This window comes from Thunnus maccoyii, chromosome 23, assembly GCF_910596095.1.
Source record: "Thunnus maccoyii chromosome 23, fThuMac1.1, whole genome shotgun sequence".
Taxonomy (NCBI): domain Eukaryota; kingdom Metazoa; phylum Chordata; class Actinopteri; order Scombriformes; family Scombridae; genus Thunnus; species Thunnus maccoyii.
This window is the reverse complement of record NC_056555.1, coordinates 22963651-22987051: the sequence shown is the minus strand read 5'-3', so window position 1 is coordinate 22987051 and position 23401 is coordinate 22963651. Positions and strand designations below refer to the sequence as shown.

The 23401-nt window shown below is 40.9% G+C and overlaps 1 protein-coding gene across 1 annotated transcript; it reads left to right on the top strand.

Moving 5' to 3' along the window:
- The first annotated feature begins 1959 nt into the window (after nucleotides 1-1959).
- cand1 (cullin-associated and neddylation-dissociated 1) lies at nucleotides 1960-22782 on the top strand. Its single transcript, XM_042403518.1, has 26 exons — nucleotides 1960-2277; nucleotides 7647-7722; nucleotides 7899-7966; nucleotides 8247-8401; nucleotides 9021-9144; nucleotides 9275-9362; nucleotides 10319-10487; nucleotides 10591-10696; nucleotides 10784-10929; nucleotides 12110-12261; nucleotides 12504-12644; nucleotides 13689-13830; nucleotides 15004-15212; nucleotides 15302-15470; nucleotides 15567-15656; nucleotides 16031-16184; nucleotides 16278-16515; nucleotides 17018-17206; nucleotides 17326-17469; nucleotides 18010-18145; nucleotides 18231-18407; nucleotides 18861-18956; nucleotides 19308-19477; nucleotides 19579-19743; nucleotides 20288-20395; nucleotides 21484-22782. The coding sequence occupies exons 1-26, from the start codon at nucleotides 2210-2212 to the stop codon at nucleotides 21706-21708; spliced, it is 3705 nt and encodes a 1234-aa protein (XP_042259452.1). The 5' UTR covers nucleotides 1960-2209; the 3' UTR covers nucleotides 21709-22782.
- The last annotated feature ends 619 nt before the right edge of the window (nucleotides 22783-23401 follow it).

Genomic DNA, 23401 nt, shown 5'->3' with positions numbered 1-23401 from the left:
GCCATCTGGCTTTCCAAGAGTTTTGAGTGTCCGATTCTGGTCTGTGTTATGCTGTCAGACCCCCGCTTGGAAAGGAAAGGTGAAGAGAGGGTCAGTTCATTTCTGTTGGTGTCTGCACTCACCTCTGTGTCTTAAAAAGAATTAAAGAAAGGTTTTTAATCCAGTTGAATTTGAAAACAAACAGGCTGTCCTCCTGCACAGGGAATCTTCTAAGATTGTGCCTGTCATTCCTGCAACTGCTATGTCATGGTGATAAGCTAACGGGTGTTGTTTACAGCCTTATATTGCACTGCCAAGTCTGACTATTCTGGAGGTTTAGGCCTTGTTTTTGACAGTCATGTATTTGATCCAGGACACAATGTTGAGGGTAAAAACACTTTCTATGAGGGATTGATACACTCTGTTTTAGAGCTGCAACCATTAGTCGATTAATCAATTAGTCAGTTGATAGAAAATTAATCATCAACATCATCGATTAATAGTTTTGAGTCATTTTTTAAGACAAAATGCCAAAATCATCTGGTTCCAGCTTCTTAAATGTGAATATTTTCTGGTTTCTTCTATGACAGTATAGTGAATATCTTTAGGATGTGGACTGTTGGTTGAGACAAAACAAGACTTTTTAGGTTGCGTCTTGGGCTTTTGGAAACAGTGAGTGACATTTTTCACAATTTTCTGACATTTTATGGACCAAACAACTAATCGATAAATCAAGAAAATAATCGACAGATGAGTCAATAATGAAAATAATCTTTAGTTGCAGCTCTACTCTGTTTAAGATGTGGTGACTGACCTCACAACACTTTAGTTTGTGCAATAGAAAGAGTCTTTATTGTAATTTTTTTGGTAAATGTAATATATAGGCTACAATTTAGATTGTAAATTAAAATTTAATCTATAGCCAGCCATTGTAATTTTGAAATTATTATTAGTATGAATGCTGGTCTTCAAAGCTTTATGTATTATTCCTCTGTACGTTTTTCAAACACTCACTTCCTCAGCTACAGAAACCATTCAAATATCAAAAGGTTCAGCTCATTAAGGACATTTATGACTTTTCTTCTTTCTATTACACTCCAGTGATTTTATAGAATTTTTTTAAATATTAAAATTTATAATGAAAATCTATGGGAGGAATGTTTGAAAGTTGATATCTCAAAAACTAAAAGAGTTAAAGTATTCATACTTCATGGACAGGTGTCCCATGTGGAAATGCCTAACATGTTAAAACATGGTACCAATAGTGCCATTATGTCATCAGTTATACTTATTTTACGTTTTGGCTAATAACTCATGAACTGCGTAGGCATAGCAAAACCATATTTGCAGTGTGTTCCTTGGACGATGCAGATTCAGCTGATCTGATGTGAATCTTATATTCAGCTTCAGCAGTCTGAGTTAGTCATATCAAGTGTATATCTGCCACATTTACAGTCTTTTTAGCATCAAATTCCCTCTTTGTGTTTCCTCGGACAGTGTTTCCCTGTTGAGCTGCAGTGGAAGTATAGTAACAAAAAGAGGAACTTTGGCACTAAAAAGACTGTAACGATGAAAGATATCTACTTGATTTGACTCATTTGGATGCTGAAGCTTCATATTAGCTTCAGATAAACTTTGAAATACATTTTTGCACAGAAGGAGGACTGTGGATTTTGTCCTCCATCACTTAGATTGTAAGTGCCTTATGAAGGGATCTTCTAATGGTCAATATGAACACACACACACACACACACACACACACACACACACACACACACACACACACACACACACACATATATATATATATATATATATATATATATATATATATATATATACATATATTAAATTTAATTTATTTTCTTTCAAAATAGTTTTGAAATGAGGGAAAGGAAAACACTGTGAGTCTGACTATGAGAGAGAAATTTTTTTGGTCAAACTCTGACCTTCGACCCCGCAGCGTCCAGTCCTGCTAACCCCGCCCCTCTGCAGAGAGAACGGGAGCTCCATTCAAACACACCAAACTCCGCGCCCCGGGATGCGACAGTCGCTGTAGAAAGAGAGAAAGGCGGCAGCAGCAGCACAACAACCAGAAACACACACAACTCAACACTGAGCCAGCCAGAACACACCGACAGACAGCCACAGACAGCCACAGACACCGCAGCCGGAGCACACACACGGAGCGCAGTCTGCTAGCAGGAGGCTAACGGCTAACAGCACCGACATGGCGAGCGCCTCGTACCACATCTCCAATCTGCTGGAGAAAATGACCTCCAGCGACAAGGATTTCAGGTAAAAACGAGCTCACAGCAGAGCAAATTAAATGCACAGTTCACATCAGGAGCCCAAACTGTTTGTTTTTAACGGTTAATGCTACGAAAACAGCGAGCAGCGGCGCTTGTGTCGGGGCCTCGCTGTTAGCTTGCCACCTGTCTGAGCATCGTCATGTCGCCAGCTCGCCAGTTAGCTCACAGATTTGATGCTTGGTAGCGTGTTTGTGACTCTACAGCAGCTTTAATGTCCTGCTAGGAAGATCACCTGCTGCACATCGTGCTAAACTGACAGCTGGGTTGCAGGTAAACGCCTCCGTTTAGCGGTTAGCTCGCCTGCTAACTGGTAGCACTAACTTCTGTCATGCCGCAAGCTAGCGTGATGTCAGCTCTGGTGTGTTGGTGCGTTTTTTTAACGGTGCATGTGGTAGAAAATGTGAAGTTACAGGGACAACTGACTGGTATTCTTGTGCAAGAAGCTGAAAAGCAAACGGTTGATGTTGTGTAGATGCGTTAGTGTGTCGTTTCGGATAACTAGCAGGATGTTTGGGGTGTGTTAGCATCGGTAACATACAGGACAGCAACTTGTAAACAGACAGGAGCTCCATCCATCACTCAGTAACTAATTACTTTTACTTAAGTACAATTTTGAGGTACTTGTACTTTACCTGAGTATTTCCATGTGATGCTACTCTATACTTCCACTCCACTACATTTCAGAGGGAAATATTGTACTTTCTACTCCACTACATTTATTTGACAGCTTTAGTTACTTTTCAGATGAAGATTTGACACAATGGATAATATAACAAGCTTTTAAAATACAACACATTGTTAAAGATGAAACCAGTGGTTTCCAACCTTTTTGGCTTTTGACGTCTTACAAAAAGCAGTGTGTAGTCGGGGTCACATTTCACATGTCTATGAGTTGTTAACAGCTCCACCAAATAGTGATTTTCCCCTCTAAACTTCTCACATGCTTTCATTTCAATAAATGTTCAAATGATCCAATATTTCAGCAAAAGATTAGAGAAAAAGTCCAAAAACTGAAAACAGATTTGTGTATCAGAACTTTGTTTTTTCTTCTTTCCTCTCCCATTAATCATCTCACGACCCCTCAGATTTATCTGCTGACCCTTTGGAGGGGCCCGACCCCTAGGTTGGGAACCACTGGACTAAACTAGCTAACTGTATATAAAGTAGTGTAAACTAGCTCCACCTCCAGCAGCTACAACAGTAACATGCTGCTCTAACACTGATGCTTCACTATTAATAATCTAATGATGTCATATATAATAATATATCAGTCAGAGGGACCAAACCACTACTTTTACTGCAATACTTTAACTACATCAAACTCATAATACTTATGTACTTTTACTGCAATACTTTAACTATATCAAGCTCATAATACTTATGTACTTTTACTGTAGTAGGATTTTTCATGCAGGACTTTTACTTGTCATGGAGTATTTTTACATTGCTGTATTGGTACTTTTATTTAAGTAAAAGACATGAATACTTCTTCCACCTCTTCTCAGAGGGATGTTGATGTTAACAGGATGATGGGGGACAAAATCCACAGTCCTCCTTCTTTGCAAAAATGTACTTTAAAGTTTATCTGAAGCTAATATGAAGCTTCAGCGTCCAAATGAGTCAAATCAGGTAGATATCGTTCAACGTTAGTCTTTTTACTGCCAAAGCCGCTCGTTTTGTTACTGTACTTTAGGACTGCTCCCTAAAAGTTGCTGAGTCGATGCATCAGTCGATAAGCCCCCCTGAGTCGACTCACATTTTTTCAGTCGAATAGCTGCCTTTTTTGACATGTCATATGTTAATTCCGTAGTTGAATGGAACAAAGTCAGCTTAACTCCTGTTTAAACATTCACTATCAGCGTCTTTGCCGTCTCCTCCTCCTCTACTGTCCAGTGTGATTGGCTGAGCAGCTGACAGCGATGTCGGCAGGAGAGACGCTCTGAGCTACACTTGGATTTAATAACGGAACCAATACTAAGACACACTTTTAATTTCTCTGTGTGTAAATCTGATGTTTTTCACAAATGATGAACAACAGCATTAAAACACAAGTCTTACAGGTTAAACGTGATACTCACGTAGGCTATTGTAACCGGGTGGAGACATAATTTTTCCTCATAGTTGGAAGAAACAACTATGAGAAAATCGATGCATTGCCAACTGTGTGCCAACTCTGGGTCGACTGTGAAAATCCTGAGTCGGGGGAAACACTGTCTGAGGAAACACAAAGAAGGAATTTGATGCTAAAAAGACTGTAAATGTGTCAGATATCCACTTGATATGACTAACTCAGACTGCTGAAGACTCATATAAGCTTCACAGAGACTTTTAAATGACTGTGTGGACACACTGTGGATTTTATCCTCCATCACTTCCATTGAAAGCACATTTGAAGGATCTTTTAATATCCAGTATGAACAGGAGGAATGATTACAGCGAGGAAAACCTCTTTCACTGTTCATATGGACACCTGACTGCTGGTTTAAGACACACCTGAAAAACTGTGAACCCGTCCTTTTAAGATGTCTCGCAGCTCTTCCGCGAGACAAAGTCACTCACGGCAGTCATCACACATACAGACACGCTAATAGTAACATTCACACCTCAGAATACGTGCAAGCGTATTTTTTTTTCACTATCAACTCATTTGTTTGATAGTGAAAAAACATCAGAAAACAGAAAAACGTCACAGCATCGTAAAGCACAAAGTGATGTCATCAAATGTCTCTCTTTTTTTTTTTTTTGTCCGACAAATAAACAATCACAAAAAACCCACAAAATATTAAATTTATCACAGTGCAAGACCAAGAAAAGCAGCAAATTGTTGCATATGAGATCCTGGAACCATCAAAAAATGATAGATAGTAGTTGTAGATTAATTTCCTTTCAGTCGATTAGATCTCCAATGATTAGTTGATTAATCTCTATAATCCAGTGTAGATGGATTCTGTTTTGTCAGGTTACCATGACGACTAACTTTACAGGTTAGAGCTTTTATTTTGATCCATTTGGTGCTTAATATTGATTTACTGCCAGAAATGGAAACTGAAATTTGAAAATATGGACAGGTTTGTCTTGTTTTTGATTATCATTACCAGTGCCGTCAAATGTCATCACCTCAGCGAGTTATATATTCACTTTAAAGGACAGGTTTGGGTTTTTTTCAAGTCTGTCTTAATGCAACACTCTCGTGCCTCATATGCCTTGAGTTATTGGTCGATACCTTCCAGTGTTTTTGTAATTTACTGGAGCTTTTGACAGCGGAAAGGCTCCAGAGGCCCAGATATAGCTGCAGCTGTAATAAAAGTCAAAGAATGAAATACCGCACTATTTATATTGAACATAGATATAAATAAATAGGTATTAGATAACAAAACATAGAACTTAATAACTGTCTCATAACACTACTGTTTTCCCATTCGCTCGCCTCGACAGTAGCTCCATCCACACTTCTCCTTTTGTATAAAAACGCTTTCAGACATTCAGCTGAAGCCAATATGAGGCTCCAACAGTTTGAGTTTAAACGAGTATCGTCCAAACTTACAGTGTTTTTATTATATCATTGGACAGTGTTTCCTTGCTGCGCCGTGCCGGGGTGACACGTCCAGGTTGTGGCACCGCTGGGTCAAAACACCAGCAATAAATCTACATGCAAACACCAGGATTAGATTGTTTTCATTATCGATTAATCTGTTAGTAGTTTGGCCTATAAAATGATCAATCTCTATCACTGTTTCCCAAAGCTCAAGATGCAACGCCTAACAGTCTACAACCCAAATATATTCAGTTTACTGTCACTAAAGGACTAAAGGAACCAGAAAATACTGGAAAACTCTTGAACAGATAAAATTCAGAGCAAACCAGCCTCCTTTTTATAAGCTGCTGGAGGACGATCACAACCAAAGTTGGCAGCACAGCTAATCGGTTTCATCACTTCTGACAGCAGCCGTCTCAGTACAAGAGTTCTGCGAAATTGTGAGAGCTGTCAGTATATCCGCTCCCTCTGCTGTTAAAAAAAAAAAAAATTTGCTGCTGACCTCGTACAAGCACTTCCAATCCTGATCTGAGTGCTTTAATCTAGTCTGTATCAGCAGATTCTCGGCAGAAGAGATAATTAATCTGTTTAGGTGAGACGTGTCTGCGAGTGAGTTCAGAGCATGTTTCTTTCATGCAGAGCTCTTCAGCTGCTGTCAAACACACATAAATTGCTTTTCTACTTTTAATCGGAAGGCTGGAAAATACAGGTATGATTGGCTCCCAGCAGATAGAACTTTGTATGAAAACACCCGAACGATGACTAGAGAGAAAGGATTGATTAGTCGATCGTCGGGAAATTAATCAGCAACTGTTTTGATCACCGAATAATCATTTTAGTAATTTTTTTAAGTGAAAATGCTCATAAACATGTGAGGATTTGAAGCTTTTCTGTATCATACGGGATAGTAAACTGAATATGTTTGGATTACGGACAGATAAAACGAGACATTTGAGGACGTCACCATGAGCTTTAAGAAAATATAACAAGCATATACTCTGTTTTCTGACATTTTATTGACTTTTCGTGATTGTGATATGAGCAGGGGGGAGATTTATGCTGTTAAGTGATAAGACTGTCTTGGGATTTGATTTACAAATATTAAATTGGTAGAAAATGATGATTTTTCTGTCTGGGTGGATCTGTAGCGTAGTGGACTACAAGATGAAAATAAGACTGTCAAGTATTTATATAAATTGGTTTTTCAGAACACTGTTATATATGCTTATTTATTGGTGGAACGTCACGCTGTTGCTGGTATTTGTCTTTCTTTATTGGTGTCTGTTTGGGTCGAACACATTTTGATTCTGGTCTAATTGTCCTCGGATCTATTTGAATAATGTCTCTGTGTGTTTGAAAGCTGATTTATACTCGTAGGTTTTTCCTACTATTTTGGACCCGTGAAAAGCTTTATTCTGACCAGGGCTGCAACTAACGATTGTTTTTATTTTCTTGATTAATCGATTAGTGGTTTGATTGATGCAACCTGAAATGTTTTGTTTTGTCCACAATCTAAAGATATTCAGTTTACTGTCACAGAGGACTAAAGAAACCAAAAAAATTGATATTTGAGAAGCTGAAACTAGCAAATATTTGGCATTTTTTGCTTTAAAAAATGACTAAAACGATGATTCAGTTATCAAAATATTTGCAGATTAATTTTCTGTCCATCAACTAATTGATTAATTGACTGATCGTAATCTTGTTGGACCTTCGTGTCGTACAATATTTGCTGAATCGCAGCAGTAAAGTCGTTTTGACTCCTCAGCAGGTTTGAGTTTTTGATGAATTGTTTCATTAATTTGTTTGTGTGTTTCCAGGTTTATGGCCACTAACGACCTGATGACCGAGCTACAAAAAGATTCAATCAAACTGGACGACGACAGTGAGAGGAAGGTCAGTTTAAACTGGTTTATACTGGTTTACTAAAGAACATGTTTAAACTGTTTTAAGTAGGCACACTGGTCTGTGTGCTTCAGGCTGATGTGAGCAAAGACAGTTCTTGAGTGTGTTCGTTTTGAGCAAACCCAGGTACATATGATTGATTGATTGATTGATTGATTGATTGACAGGTGGTGAGGATGATTCTCAAACTGTTGGAGGACAAGAACGGAGAAGTTCAGAACCTGGCCGTCAAATGGTGAAAACACACACTTTTTAAAATGTCTTTCTAAAAAATTTTATATTTTATTTTTACATTTTAAAAATATATAAATGAATAAATAATTATATATATTATACTTTATTTTTCTTTCATTTTCAGAAACATTTTTCTGCTCAGTTTTCATTTGTGTCATCCTGAAAATGTCTTTGTTTTTGAGATTATTTATGTTTTTTAACATGTAATTTGATTTAATTTCTGTCGTTCCTGTATCTGAGAGTCTATCTATCTCTAACTGTGGGTGCGTTTGTTTTTTCAGCCTCGGGCCGCTGGTCAGTAAAGTGAAGGAGTACCAGGTGGAGACGATCGTGGACACTCTGTGCACCAACATGCTGTCGGACAAAGAACAACTCAGAGACATTTCCTCCATCGGACTCAAAACTGTGATTGGAGAGTTACCGCCTGCCTCCAGCGGTAAAAACGCTGCCACTGCCTCTGCTGTTACTTTCAGAACATTATCACTGGTTATCTTTACTGGTGTTTATGCTTTAGTGTTACTTAATTAAAATATAATAAATGGTTTACATACTCTAATAGCTGTAAGAAGATATAAGTGTTAATGTATTTGTCAACAACTGTAACTCCACCAATAACTGGAAAAAAAACATATTTGGCATTAAGCACCATAAAGACATTTACTGGTTTATAACACACAATTTAATCATACACAGATATGAGGACATTTTTAAGTTAAATCTCCAGATTTTTTAAATTTTTTATTAATTGTTTAGTCTATAAAATGTCAAAAAGTAATGAAAAACTGTTGCATAGATAATGTCTTCACATACTTTTTTTGTTTGACCAACAGTCTAAAACCCAAAAATATTCAGTGTACAGTGATATAAAACAGAGAAAAGCAGAAAATCCTCACATTTGAAAAGCTGGAACCAGAGGATTTTTATTTTTTTTCACTTGAAAAATCACAGCCACCATTAATCAGTTATTAAAATCAATGCTGATTATTTTCCACTCAATTAAACGACTTATTGTTTCAGCTCTACTGCTGTCAAACTCCTATCTGTGTGTGTCTCAGGCTCTGCTTTAGCTGCCAGTGTGTGTAAGAAGATAACGGGTCGCCTGACGAGCGCCATCGCCAAACAGGAAGACGTGTCTGTCCAGCTGGAGGCGCTCGACATCATGGCTGACATGCTCTGCAGGTACCTGTCTGTCTGTCTGCTACACCTGTATTTACTATAACTACAGAACAAGGTGTAGAAGTATGACAGCATCACATCATTCTGTCTAACTGGAACTAAATAAACTGACTACAGTTAACTGTCTCTGCAGACAAGGAGGTCTACTGGTGAACTTCCATCCCTCCATCCTGAGCTGTCTGCTCCCTCAGCTCACCTCCCCCAGACTGGCTGTCAGGAAGGTATACAGCTGACCTTCTAACCCTTAAAGGATAATACTGGTGCTATTCTATGTTTTTCTCATATTTGGATGCAAACTAATAATGAACTGATCTACTAACAAGTATTGTTTGTGTATCCAAAGCCTGATATATCTTATTCCTCTGTGCTGTAGACCTCCGTTGTTGTCCAGAAACTATTTAAAAACACATCAATGAGTCACACCGCTGCACTGGGTGACATGTTCCTTCATTATTTAGAGTTTGGTCATGTTGGTTTGGAGAGTGGTTCTATGTAAGGCAGGTGTTTCTACTAGATTGTAAAGAACTTCAGTACAAAGTCTAAGAGGTTGTGATATGTAGCACAACAAGCTAGTGAAGCTCTAAACAGAACTGCATCTGGCCTTGACTCATCTTCTTCTTCTATTGAGTTTTATGGCAGTTGGCATCCGTAAGTGTTGCATTACCGCCATCTGCTGGACTGTCCCTCGCCCCGTCTGTTCCGGCGTTGCCATGGCATGTGTGAATAAGTACACTTCAGCGGTGTGACTCATTGACGTGTAGCATAACAAAATTACACAGAACTACTCTCCTGAGACTGAAAACGTGATCACTGTTATTAGTCTTTGGAGCCTTTTCTAAACAAACTAATGTGACCAAACTCTTCATAATGAAGGAACATGTCACCCAGTGCAGCGCTGTGACTCATTGATGTGTTTTTAATAGTTTTTGGACAATAACCAAGGTCTACGGCACAGAGGAATAAGATATATCAGGCTTTGGATACACACACGATACTTGTTAGTAGATCAGTTCATTGTTGGTTTGGATCCAAACATGAGATTTGTTGATAAGAAAAATATAGAAAATCTCCAGCCTTAACCTTTTTAAGTTATTCTCCTTCACAACAAGATGTCAGGAACCTTTATGTTAACCTGTGAAAGCTCTTCAGTTATTTATAGTTGTTGTGAATATTTCAGAGGACCATCATGGCTCTGGGCCACCTGGTGATGTCCTGCGGGAATCTGGTCTTCATCGATCTGATTGAACACCTTCTGACGGAGCTCGGGAGGAACGACAACATGTCGACCACAAGAACCTACATCCAGTGCACGGCGGCCATCAGCAGACAGGCGGGACACAGGATCGGTGAGGCAGACAGGACGGCTTGTCAACCACCAGAATATAAGAGAAGCTTGAATGCAAGAACTAATCTACTACTCTAATTTTCTCTGTCTGTGTGTTTGTGTAGGAGAGTATCTGGAGAAGATCATCCCGCTGGTTGTAAAGTTTTGTAATGTTGACGATGACGAGCTCAGAGAGTACTGCATCCAGGCCTTTGAGTCCTTCGTTAGGAGGTAAAACACACAGTGATACTGCTAAAGTAATGTTATAGTTGTACTTGTTCTTGTTGTTTGATTTTTTTTTTTTTGTTGTTGTTGCAGGTGTCCTAAAGAAGTTTACCCCCATGTTCCCACCGTCATCTCCATCTGCCTGCGTTACCTGACCTACGACCCCAACTACAACTTTGACGATGAAGACGAGGACGACAACGCCATGGATGCCGAGCAGAACGATGAAGACTACCAAGGTACTGAAACATAAGTCTGTTTTTGTTAACTAACTGTAGATAACCTGCATTTCCTATTCAATTACATGTTAAGGTAACTGATGATACAGTTTCTGCAGTTCATAGTAGCAGTGAATTATTGCGGGGAAAATGATCCAACACAGTAATATCTCAACAACTATCGGATGGATTGTCATGATGTACAGATGTTTATGGTTCCGAGAGGATGAATTGTAATAATTTATGGGATTTTGTGAGGTTTCCATCTAGTGTTGCCACCTGGCCGGAGTTTTATTTGTCTAGTGCTTTGGTTTATGATTAAATACCTGCAAAAATAGATCAAAATGAGACAAACTTTATCGCCTCCGAGAGGAATTTTCTCTTGGGCTCAAGTGTTCAATACAGCTGCATATAGAAAAATACAAGGCACACACAATTAAGGTACGTAATCTCCTAATGTACAAGACACATATATCATCGTACCCCCAGTACACAGTCTGCACTACTCTTAAAAACAAAACAAACAATGACATTCTCATCATCCTCTGCTGTACTTCGTTTTTAATGCTAATTAGTAGATGTTAGCATGCTAAAACGCTAAACTACGATGGTGAACATGGTAGCTGCTAAACATCAACATGTTAACATTGTCAGCATTTAGCTCAAAGCACTGTTATGCCCAACTACAGCCTCACAGAGCTGTGGCATAACTGTACACTATTTAATCTTATCTAAGTTTTGTATCAAAGGCGTTCCTGCCTGCTTATTTTAAACATTTTCTCATGTAGGGCTGCAACTAATGATTATTTTCATTATCGATTCATCTGTAGATTTATTTTTTTTTAATTAATTGAAGAGTTGTTTGGTCTATAAAATGTCAGAAATATTGATCACTTATTCCCTAAAGCCCAAGATGAAACCTAAAATGTCTTGTTTTGTTCCAACCAACGGTCCACAACCCAACGATATTCAGTCCTTTAAAAAAAAAAAAAAAAAAAAAAAAAAAAAAGACTCTAAAGGGTCATTGCAGCTCTACTTGTATGTTATCTTAACATTTTTATTTATTTTTTTAATCAAATCATCTAAGAAAAGAACGGTTTTGTATTTAGATACTTTTACTTGTTCTCAAAGAAACCTGTGAAGAAGCTTGAGGCTGTGACGGGTCTGATGACTAACTGTGTGTCTCTGTCGGTCGGTCCAGGCAGTGATGATGAGTACAGCGATGATGACGACATGAGCTGGAAGGTTCGGCGGGCGGCGGCCAAGTGTTTGGATGCTGTCGTTTCAACTCGTCATGAAATGCTGCCAGAGTTTTATCGCTCCGTCTCTCCTGCGCTCGTCTGTCGCTTCAAGGTACCGTCACTCTGTCGACTCTGCCGACTCTGGTGTCACTTCACCTTTCACCCTTTCTTTACCACATTACAGATCACAACCTTACTCAAATGCTTTGTTTTTATCTCCCAATCAATGAGAAAATACTATCAAGCTGTTTTGTGAGCAGCAGCACTGATCCTAAAGGCTAAATTCCACCTGTTGACATGATAATATCTAATTAAGACCTCTCATCCTGAATCGATCTACCTGTCTGTCTTTAGGAGAGGGAGGAGAACGTGAAGGCAGATGTTTTCCACGCCTACCTGTCGCTGCTCAAACAAACCCGACCGGCTCAGAGCTGGTTGGCTGATCCAGACGCCATGGAGCAAGGAGACACACCGCTAACCATGCTGCAGAGCCAGGTAACGAAAAAAACTGAGGATGTACTGACAAGTTTGTTACAGCTGTAAAATGTTCACTACATCTCTCGACAGTTATTTTAAGAAGCTATAATTGATAACACCACTGATGATGATCCATCAGTGTGTAATGTGTTGGTTGTGGTTCATAGTGATGAACCTACAGAGAATTATCAGTGACTCTGCAGCTCCTCTCGGCTTTACGGAGCTTTATAGTGAGTTTCAGCTCATTGTTTATCTGTCCGGCTGCAACTTTACTGTTCTGGTTCACTCTCAGCGCTCTCATAGCATCGTTTTCAGAGAAAAAGCTCTAAAAAGCTACCGTACACTACCTGCTCAGCACCAAACGGCAAACAGACACAGTTAGCTGTAGACTATTTAGCAGCTAAAGAGCCAGATATTTCCCTCAGGAGTTGGTAGAGAGTAAAAACAGAGCTAAAAGAGAGTGAATATTGGACTTATATTCACCAGGTGGACAGAAACACGACTCCACATGAATGATAATGTTGCTCCGTAACTGCTGGATGTGGAAATAAGCAACTGTTTGCTAACAAGTTCAACACATCAACTTAAAAGGTGACGATATGAGTTGTGTTCACTACTTGTTTCTGATGAAAACTAGTGGACAAAACATCAGTTAATGCAGGTTTCATAACCAAATTTAATGGCTCTTTGTCCCAGTGGTTGTTTATAATGTGTTGTTTAAACCAAAACTCTTAAATATCTTATTCAAAAATCCATTTGAGGCTATATTCCAAACCAAAATGATACAGCTTTGATACATGCAGGATACTTGTTTATGTAGAAAAATAGTTATGCCATAAATAAATGCTCCTCCCTGACTGCAGTAGTATTTTCGTTCACCAGATGTCGCTGTCGTGCACTTCCGTCATCAGCGCTTTAGTTCGGTTTGATGGGGGTTTCTGTTGTCAAGGTGACAGGAAACCTTCAGCATCCTGCACTGTCAGCCACAGACAACAGGAAGTAGCTGAAGTGGTCTTATTTCTCTCTCTCTCTGTCTCTGTGAATGTCTCTCGCCCTCTGCAGGTTCCAATGATAGTGAAAGCTCTTCACAAGCAGCTGAAGGAGAAAAGTGTCAAAACTCGTCAGTGTTGTTTCAACATGTTGACTGAGCTGGTGAACGTCCTTCCAGGAGCCCTGACTCAGCACATCCCAGTACTAATACCAGGTAATACTAGCAGTTTTCGTCTATCTGAATAACCAGCAGTACTATACTAGCATGGCATGGCCAAAAGTATGTGGACGCCCTTTTCCACATACTTGTGTGCTTTTGGTCTGGGGCTCTCTCCTGGTTTGGACAAACAATGATATTTTATACCAGGAATCACCAAAAAAGGTCCCTGAGGTCTACTGTATTAGCCCACAGAAGTGTTTAAATAAATGCTGATGGGGAAACGAAGGCACAGCATTACAAGAAAGACCCTCATATTGTCCCAAAAACCAGCGTAGAGCGATACACCTTCAGATGTCACAGACTGATATATGAAATATGCAGCCGATCTCAGACAAGAGGTCAGTAAAGGAGTTTGGACACATGGACATGAGAAGATGCAGTCAGATTTTGTGATGCATGCATGGCATCAGTGGTTTTCCATCCAACAGGATAGTGAGGTACAACAACAGGAGAATACTGATTGGTGAAAATGAACAAATTGTCTTTCAGCTGGAATCTTTTTTCACAGTTGACCTGGACGTCAGTGTTGGGTCTCACTACGGCCGTGTTCACACCAACTTAAGCTCTGTGTGGAAAAAAAAACAAACAAAAAATGCTGGGTCGTCCTTTCATAAAAGGCTTAAAAAAATTGGAGATAGATTTAGATGCATATTAACGAGACAATTGCAGCTTTAAAAATAGTATTCAGTGTTTCCCCTGGAATAACTTAGCTTAGAATGGTTCCAGATAGGTTTATTCATGTTTATCGAATCATGTACGTGTTTATTTACAGGAGCTTTTGACAGCAGAAGCACTCTAGAAAGAGAAAAGATAAAATAATTGCCACCGTAGTAACTGTCCAAAGTTGTTTTGGTGACTAATAAACCTTCAAATTCCTGGATTGGTTACAACTGGACTTCTTGATCGGATTTCCTGTCTCACTGGGGTGCAACACACCCGCCAACGCAGCCGCCTGTGTTGTTTTAAAGCAGAACATGTTTTGAATGTTCACTGATGCTCTTGTGTCTGAAGGGCTCCAACTTCAGATGACTGGAGGCGTTAAAGCAACAGATTAACGCTCAAGGTGTCGCAGTCACATGCTCAGTTATCACATATGGATGTAATGTCTGGTGTCCACATACTTTTGGCCATGTAGTATCAGCAGTAATCCGAGTTTTGTGTCTTCAGGTATCATCTTCTCTCTGAACGATAAGTCGAGCAGCTCTAACCTGAAAATTGATGCCTTGGCGTGCCTCCACGTCATCATGGTCACGCACCCCGCCCACGCCTTCCACGCCCACGTACCTGCCCTTGTCCCGCCTGTGGTGGCATGCGTGGGAGACCCCTTCTACAAGATCACCTCGGAGGCTCTACTCGTCACCCAGCAGCTCGTTAAGGTGGGAGTCGAACCTGCTGCCTCCGTAAACCTCTTCACCTCCTGACGTCACACGATGAGTTTACATTCTACTCTTCTTCTGTCTTCCAGGTGATCCGACCCCTCGACAGCCAATCGGAGGGCTCCGACAGCTTTGACCCCTCCCCCTACATCAACGACCTGTTCACCTGTACAATCAAACGCCTGAAAGCTGCAGACATCGACCAGGAGGTGAAAGAGCGAGCCATCTCCTGCATGGGACAGATCATCTGTAACCTAGGTAACCACCGCCTGTCAGTCACAGGGACGTGATGTCATTTGTATGATGCAGCTTCCTCTTTGACTCCTCAACTTCTCCTCCTCTCTGGTTGCCTAGGTGACCGCCTCCCCACCGAGCTTCCTGGAACGCTGCTGATCTTCTTAGAACGCCTCAAGAACGAGATCACAAGACTGACGACCGTTAAAGGTAAGCCCCGCCCCCCAGGTCGATTACCTTGTATCAGTAATTTAATATTAAAAATGAAGTTTTAGATGTTGTTTTATTTATTTTTTAAAAATTAATCAGGTCTTATTTTCATTCCTTGGGCAAGACATGCATACAATAGCAGTCTACATGTTTCTTGCTCACTTTGGGCGCCTGATGGAGGTTTGGGAGCAGCTGTCAATCATGACGTCACATTCCCTTTTTATATCGTCAAATAACTAATTAAAAACAAACATATCAGAAAAATGAGCACTTGAACAAACATCAATGTTATCAGAACATTTACCTTTTCCTTTGTGGCTCTGCTGGTTTACTATTTATGTTTTTGTGTCTAACTGTGTTTGTTTGTTTTCCAGCTCTGACGCTGATCGCTGGATCCCCGTTGAAAATTGATCTGAGGCCTGTTCTCCCTGACGCCGTTCCCATCCTCGCCTCCTTCCTCCGCAAAAACCAGCGAGCCCTGAAGCTCTGCACGCTGGCTGCTCTGGACATCCTGCTCAGAAACTACAGGTAACACGCACACACCTGTCAGCCACGTCGGCAGCTGTTAACTCCTCCCACTCCTCCTCTCGCCTGGTAACTGTTTCTGAATGCGTGTTTCAGCTCTGCGGTGACTCCGGTCATGGTGGACGCGGTCCTGGCCGAGCTCCCCCCTCTCATCTCGGAGAGCGACATGCACGTGTCTCAGATGGCGCTGAGCTTCCTGTCCACGCTGGCGGTGACGCACCCGTCCTCGCTGGGCCAGCTGAGTGGCGGGAACATCCTCCAGCAGCTTATCGCGCTGGTTCGATCCCCACTGCTGCAGGGCGGAGCGCTCGCCGCCATGCTGGACTTCTACCAGGTACAACAGGAACACTGAATTTACAGCTTTTAAACTCCAGATGTCACCAGAGCACTGATCTCTGACTGGATACACAGATCCAGATGTTGAAGGAAAAACCTTGTAGTCTTTTAGTGATTTTACAATCTTTTTTCAGGTAAATGATCTCAAGTCTGGTGTCAGTTAAGTTTCACTAAAATATTTTTTTCTGCAGCTTCCAGTTCAGTGTTTTGAATTATGGTGACTACACTACCTCTTTCTGTGAAGCTGCACTTGTGTCCTGGTGTTAAGTTTGGTCTTCTGCTCCTGGTTTTAGTAGACAAACCAAAATTTATAAACTGGACAAACTGGGTAAAGTCGACAAATTGTCTCAAATAAGGGTCTCATTTGAACAAATAAAAGCCTTATTTACTATTTGAGTATAGCTTCTGTTTGAGGCTGTAAATGAACACGAATAACAGAATTAACTGTGTGTGTGTGTGTGTGTGTGTGTGTGTGTGTGTGTGTGTGTGTGTTTGTTCAGGCTCTAGTGGCCACAGAGACTCCTGGTTTGGGTTACATGGACCTGCTGAGGATGCTGACTGGTCCAGTTTACTCCCAGAGTGCCGCTCTGCCTCATAAACAAGCTTACTGCTCCATCGCTAAATGCGTGGCTGCTCTGACCAGAGCCTGCCCCACTGAAGGACCTGCTGTGGTGGGACAGTTCATCCAGGTAACACACCTACCTGCGGGACTACAGAAACTGTAGCTGTAGGCGTTTCCTCTGTGGTAAACATCTCAGAGCAGGTTTAAATATGATTTGTATTTTATTTTTTTTCCCCTGAATCGTAGGACGTGAAGAACAGCCGCTCAACAGACTCCATTAGACTGCTCGCTCTGCTCTCATTGGGTGAGGTGGGGCACCATGTGGACCTCAGCAGCCAACCAGAGCTCAAGACAGTCATCCTGGACGCCTTCTCCTCCTCCAGTGAAGAGGTAACATCTGTCTGCCTGCCCAGAATTTCTGCCCTGGTGTTTTCTGTATATTTATGTTCAATTTGTAACAGTGAACTGAACAAGACAAGACATTTGAGGACGTCATCTTTTATAGATCAAACAACTAATCGATAAATTGAGAAAATAATCATAATGAAAATAAAGTTAGTTGCAGCCCTGATATGAAGCTTTTATGTGTCATGCGTGATGGTCAACTGAATGTCTTTAGATTTTGGACTTTTAATCAGACAAAACAAGACATTTCAGGTCATCACCATGAGCTTGAAGAAATTCTAATGAGCATTTTTTTATTTTCTGACATTTTATAGACAAAACGATTGATAATGAAAATAATTGTTAGTTGCAGCTCTATTTCAGATGGAAAAGCTTTTATCTATATCTGGTATAATAAATATAGTTTTGTGCATTGTCCCTGTTAAATAAACAATTAAAAATGCAGGAATGACAAGAGGCAGTAAAGTCTAGTTCAGTCCTGTGTTGGTGGATGCTGACCTGTCTCTGCCCTCCTGTATCTCTCAGGTGAAGTCTGCAGCCTCCTATGCGTTGGGTAGTATCGCGGTGGGGAATCTTCCGGAGTATCTTCCCTTCGTCCTGCAGGAGATCTCCTCCTCCAAGAGACAGTACCTGCTGCTGCACTCGCTGAAAGAGATCATCAGTGAGAAATTCAAATTCAAATTCATCTTTCTGCATATATGTGTGTGTGTGTGTGTTGGTTTTTAACGTGTGTGTCTTGTGTTTAGGTTCGGCGTCGGTGTCCGGTCTGAAGCCTTACGTAGAGTCCGTTTGGTCTCTGCTGCTCAAACACTGCGAGTGTCAGGAGGAGGGAACCAGGAACGTGGTGGCTGAGTGTCTGGGCAAACTGACGCTGATCGACCCCGAAACCCTGCTGCCCCGCCTCAAAGGATACCTGCTGTCAGGTAGTTACTACTCGTCCTGTCCCCAACTTAATTGACAACAGTGAAATTATGAAAACAGTAACATATAAACAAGTATGAAGAACAAAAAGAGGAAACAAAGTGCCAGAGAATTCAATTATGACATAATAAATACAACATTTGGTAAAAGGATTGTGCAAGAAGCTTTTAACGTTAAATAGAAACAAAATATCAGACGAGGAAAAATAAACTGAAATAAATAAAGGGGTAAAGATTAATATCCAAGTAATATCAATCAATAATTTTCTAGGTTTTAAAATTTGCTGCTTATTTTATTCTACAGCGTAGCTAAAGAGTCGTAATAGAGCTCAGTGTCAATTAGAAACAGAGGAAAGTTTAGTTTTCTATTGTTCTGTTTCATTTCATGTATATTCAGTTTGCCCGTCGTCGCTCTGTGAAGCACTTTGGTCAAAGCCTGTTTGTGTGTGTTTGTAGGTTCTTCGTATGCCAGGAGCTCCGTGGTAACTGCAGTAAAGTTCACCATCTCTGACCAACCACAGCCCATCGACCCACTGCTGAAGAACTGCATAGGTAACACATTAATATTTGCTCAGTTTGTTGTTTTAACGAGATCATTTTCACTGGAGCTGCAACAGTTAGTCAGTTAATACCAGATTAATCAGTTTTTGCAAGAAGCTTTTCTTGTTATAACAACATATCACTATCTCATTATCACAAAATCTTGCAGATATTTCACAAAAACTAAACATTTTTCTTGTTTTAACATGTAAAGTTGGTAAGTTGTTATAGCAACAAACTTCCACATGTCATTAAAACAAGAAAACACCACAGCTGCAACATGTGAGCTGAAGGTAACTTCCTGTCTCCTCTGATTGGCTGATTTTTTTTTTAAATTATTGTTATTGTTTTTTAATTTTTCAGGTGATTTCCTGAAGACGCTGGAGGACCCAGACCTGAACGTGCGTCGCGTTGCCTTGGTAACCTTTAACTCTGCTGCCCACAATAAGCCGAGTCTGATCCGAGAGCTGCTGGACTCCGTTCTACCACAACTTTACAACGAGACCAAAGTCAGGAAGGAGCTGATCCGAGAGGTGAGAGCGACCAAAACATCCTGAAAAACACAAACAAAATCAATCAGATCGTTGGCTCTGTCGTATTGATCAGCAGATATTTGACTGATGTCTGTGTGTAGGTGGAGATGGGTCCGTTCAAACACACGGTGGATGATGGTTTGGACTTGCGGAAGGCTGCGTTCGAGTGCATGTACACTCTGCTGGACAGCTGCCTGGACCGAATCGACATCTTCACCTTCCTCAACCACGTAGAGGACGGCCTCAAGGACCACTATGACATCAAGGTCCAAACACACTTCTACTACTAATACTACCAGAACAGTGCTAGGGGTTGGTGGGTTGATACCAAAAGTATCAATATTAAAAGAAGAAACAGCACTGTTTCCACATGACCTCAGGCATATCTTATACATTTCTCTACTGCGATTTCTTCTTACTTATTAACTTACGTTAAAACCCAGAGAGGTCTAGGTGTAAGTGAAATGAAGGTTGTAACACATATTCATAGATACCAATATATCAGCAATCATTATATCGGTGTGGCTGGTGATCAGTGTATATACTTTATTCATAACATTTATAAGATGCCTGTAATGATGGCAGACTCCTAAATTAAACTGTCGTGTGATTTGAGGTGTATTGAAGTTACTTACTTACTTTAGTTATCAACGATTCCCAGCCTGGTATTACCTTTTACTTTATCAAAGCCCAAAATCAACCACTCCTAATTACTACTACTACAACTTCTACTACTACTACTGCTGTTGTTGTTGTTGTTGATGATCCAGCTGTTTACTTTAGTTCTTCTTGCTGTCGTCGTGTTTTTAGATGCTGACGTTCCTGATGCTGGCCAGACTGTCGTCTCTTTGTCCCAGTGCTGTTCTACAGAGACTGGACAGACTGGTGGAACCACTTAGAGCCACCTGCACCACCAAGGTACACACACACACACACACACACACACACACACACACACACACACAGAGTCGTGTTTCCATCAGTTCAGAGGACATTACATTGACTTACATTCATTTCCTAGAGAGTTATCCTGACCATAACCTTAAGTTAACCCTTAACTAACCTTAACTTTGAACGTCTTCACCCTTAAATTAACGATTTACATTAAGGGGACTTGCTTTTTGTCCCCATAAGGGAGGTGAGTCCCCACAATATGTGTAAACAGATATACATCCCCACAATGTGAGGAATACCCAGACCACACACACACACACAAACACTGTCTGATGGGAGGTGAGCAGATGTTTCCATGTGTCTGTACGTTCACTCAGTCGGACACTGGATACGGTCCTGGATCTTCACATCTTAATTTTATAAAATTTAACTTTTTTTTCTAGAAATCTGGGGAAATCTGTTTCTTTTAGGACAGAGATTTTCAAACTTTTTCAGACCCCTTCAAGAGAATTTTTTTGTCGTCATCCTGAGCCACCCTAACCTAAACTTCAATTAAACATGCGCTTATCTACACAGATAGGGAGTCCATGGCGGCTCACTAGCAGACACACACCAACAGCAGCAGCGGCGACAGCAACATGGCTAGTTAGCTTTAGCTTAAGCTCCTACCTCCCTCCACTGCTCACACAGGCACGCATGTCGTGGTAACTTTCGTCATGGCAGCACATTCAGCGAGGATATAAATGGAACTCAAGTACAGTAGTTTGTTTTTTGTATAACTTTGAGCCCATGGTTCTCACGTTCAGAATATAAATTTAAAAATTGATAGATAATATCAATAAACACTGAATTATTGTTGTTTCTGTGATATGCAGTATGCTTTTTATCCAAGGAGGTGATACGACTCTACAAAAAGAGCACATAAAACATTGCAAATTGTATCGCAATTTTTGGCTGCTTAAAAAACTTAAAATTTATTTTGTTGTGCATTAGTCTCCAAATCCATATTTACTGTCCTGTATGTTTGTCAATCACCTGTAAAACACTTTAATTGTTTCTTGTCTGAAAGATGTTGTATCAATAAAGTTTGATTGTCTCCTCTGTCTCTGCAGGTGAAGGCGAACTCGGTGAAGCAGGAGTTTGAGAAGCAGGACGAGCTGAAGCGGTCAGCGATGCGAGCCGTGGTGGCGCTGTTGACGATCCCCGAGGCGGAGAAATCACCGCTGATGTCAGAGTTCCAGTCCCAGATCTCGTCCAATCAGGAGCTGGCGGCCATCTTCGACTCCATCCAGAGGGACTCGAGCTCCGCCAACATGGAGTCCATGGACACCAGCTAAAAACATGGACAGACAAGTTCCCACGATGCAACACGGCACCACCCCCGCTGCTGGAGCGCTAACCCTGCAGCATGTTTCCATGATAACAGGACGCACACACACACACACACACACACACACACACACACACACACACACACACACAAATACATGCATATAAAAACACACACACACGTAGTGACACACCTTCCTAGCGATCGATCGTTCCATGATGCATTGCACTGAAATCAGCTGTTGGAAAAGAAAGAAGATGACGGATGTACGGCTCACACACATGGACAAAAAGGACAAAAACAAAGAACACACACACAAAAAAAAGAAATTCCAGAAAATACGTTCATTCTGAGGCTTGGAAGCTCCTCCCACTTCCTGTTTGTTTTTCTAGCGAGGTCTTCTGATTGGTTGACCTCCCTGTTCATCGTCATTCTTCTCTTGTTTTTGTTTATGATTCCTTTTTTTTTTTCTTTTCGTAATTCCAGAACAGGTACTGTACTGTAACCTGATTGGCCGCTGCTGAGTGACTGACAGTTAGCGTGTTGTCAAAACTGACCAATGGCGGAAAAACGGCCTTCCTGCCTGAGGCTGTGGTGACCAATGGGAGAAGGGCTCGCTCTGTTTTTTGAATGATGTAGGCAACCAATAGGATGCTTGAGGGGGGGATGTGACCACAGGTGGGCGGGGTTTTACTGTTTGTGGACCAATCAGCTTCTTTGTTTCCCCTGATTCAATACACCGGCCCTCCATCCCTTTGCTCCGAGGGAGGAGGAGCGATTACTGGACCAGGTCCCATCTGACCAGACCTGACTCCACCATACTGATGACCTGTGTGGCTGTTGCCATGGTAACGTGATGTAAAACTAGCCAGGCGTGTTGGAGACAAAGTAAAAAAAATTAATCTGATCAGTTTGTTTGTTTTGTTTGTTCCCGTCAGCTGGGCGGCCTCAAACCGGTTCCAGCCGGTTCAGGACTGGTTTGATTTACTGGTTTGATCCGGTTCAGTCCGGTCTGGTCAGGACAATCCACTGTTGTTTATCGCCCGAGAAAAATAAAAAGGTCCATTTCTGCCTGCCTTCATACTCTGACTCTTATTTCTTTGTGTTGGTGTTTATGTGGAACTCTTGACTTCACACTACAATACGTTTCTAAAAGAACTTAAGTATAAAGTCCAAAGGTTGTGATATTTAGCACAAGCTACTGAAGCTGTAAACAGAACCACGTTCCTGCACATGCTCAGTGGTGTCTGCCTTACACAGAACTACTCTCCGGAGACTAAAGACGTGATCGCTATTATTAGTCTTTGGAGCCGTTTCTAAACAAACTAACGTGACTAAACTCTTCACGATGAAGGAACGTGTCACCCAGTGCAGTGGTGTGACTCACTGATGTGTTTTTAATAGCTTTTGGACAACAACGGAGGAATAAGATATATCAGGCTGTGGATGCACACACAATACTTGTTAGTAGAGCAGTCCATTGTTGGTTTGGACCAAACATGAGATTTGTTGACTATAAGAAACATGTAGAAAATCACCAGAATTATCCTTTAAACTAATTAAAAACTATTACTTTCACTATGCATAGACAACACGGACTACTACGTACAGAGTCTGACAAATAAATGGGTGAGACAAAACTAAACTACATATTCATAGAAATATGCACATGCAAACAAATAATATTATTGCTTTAAAGG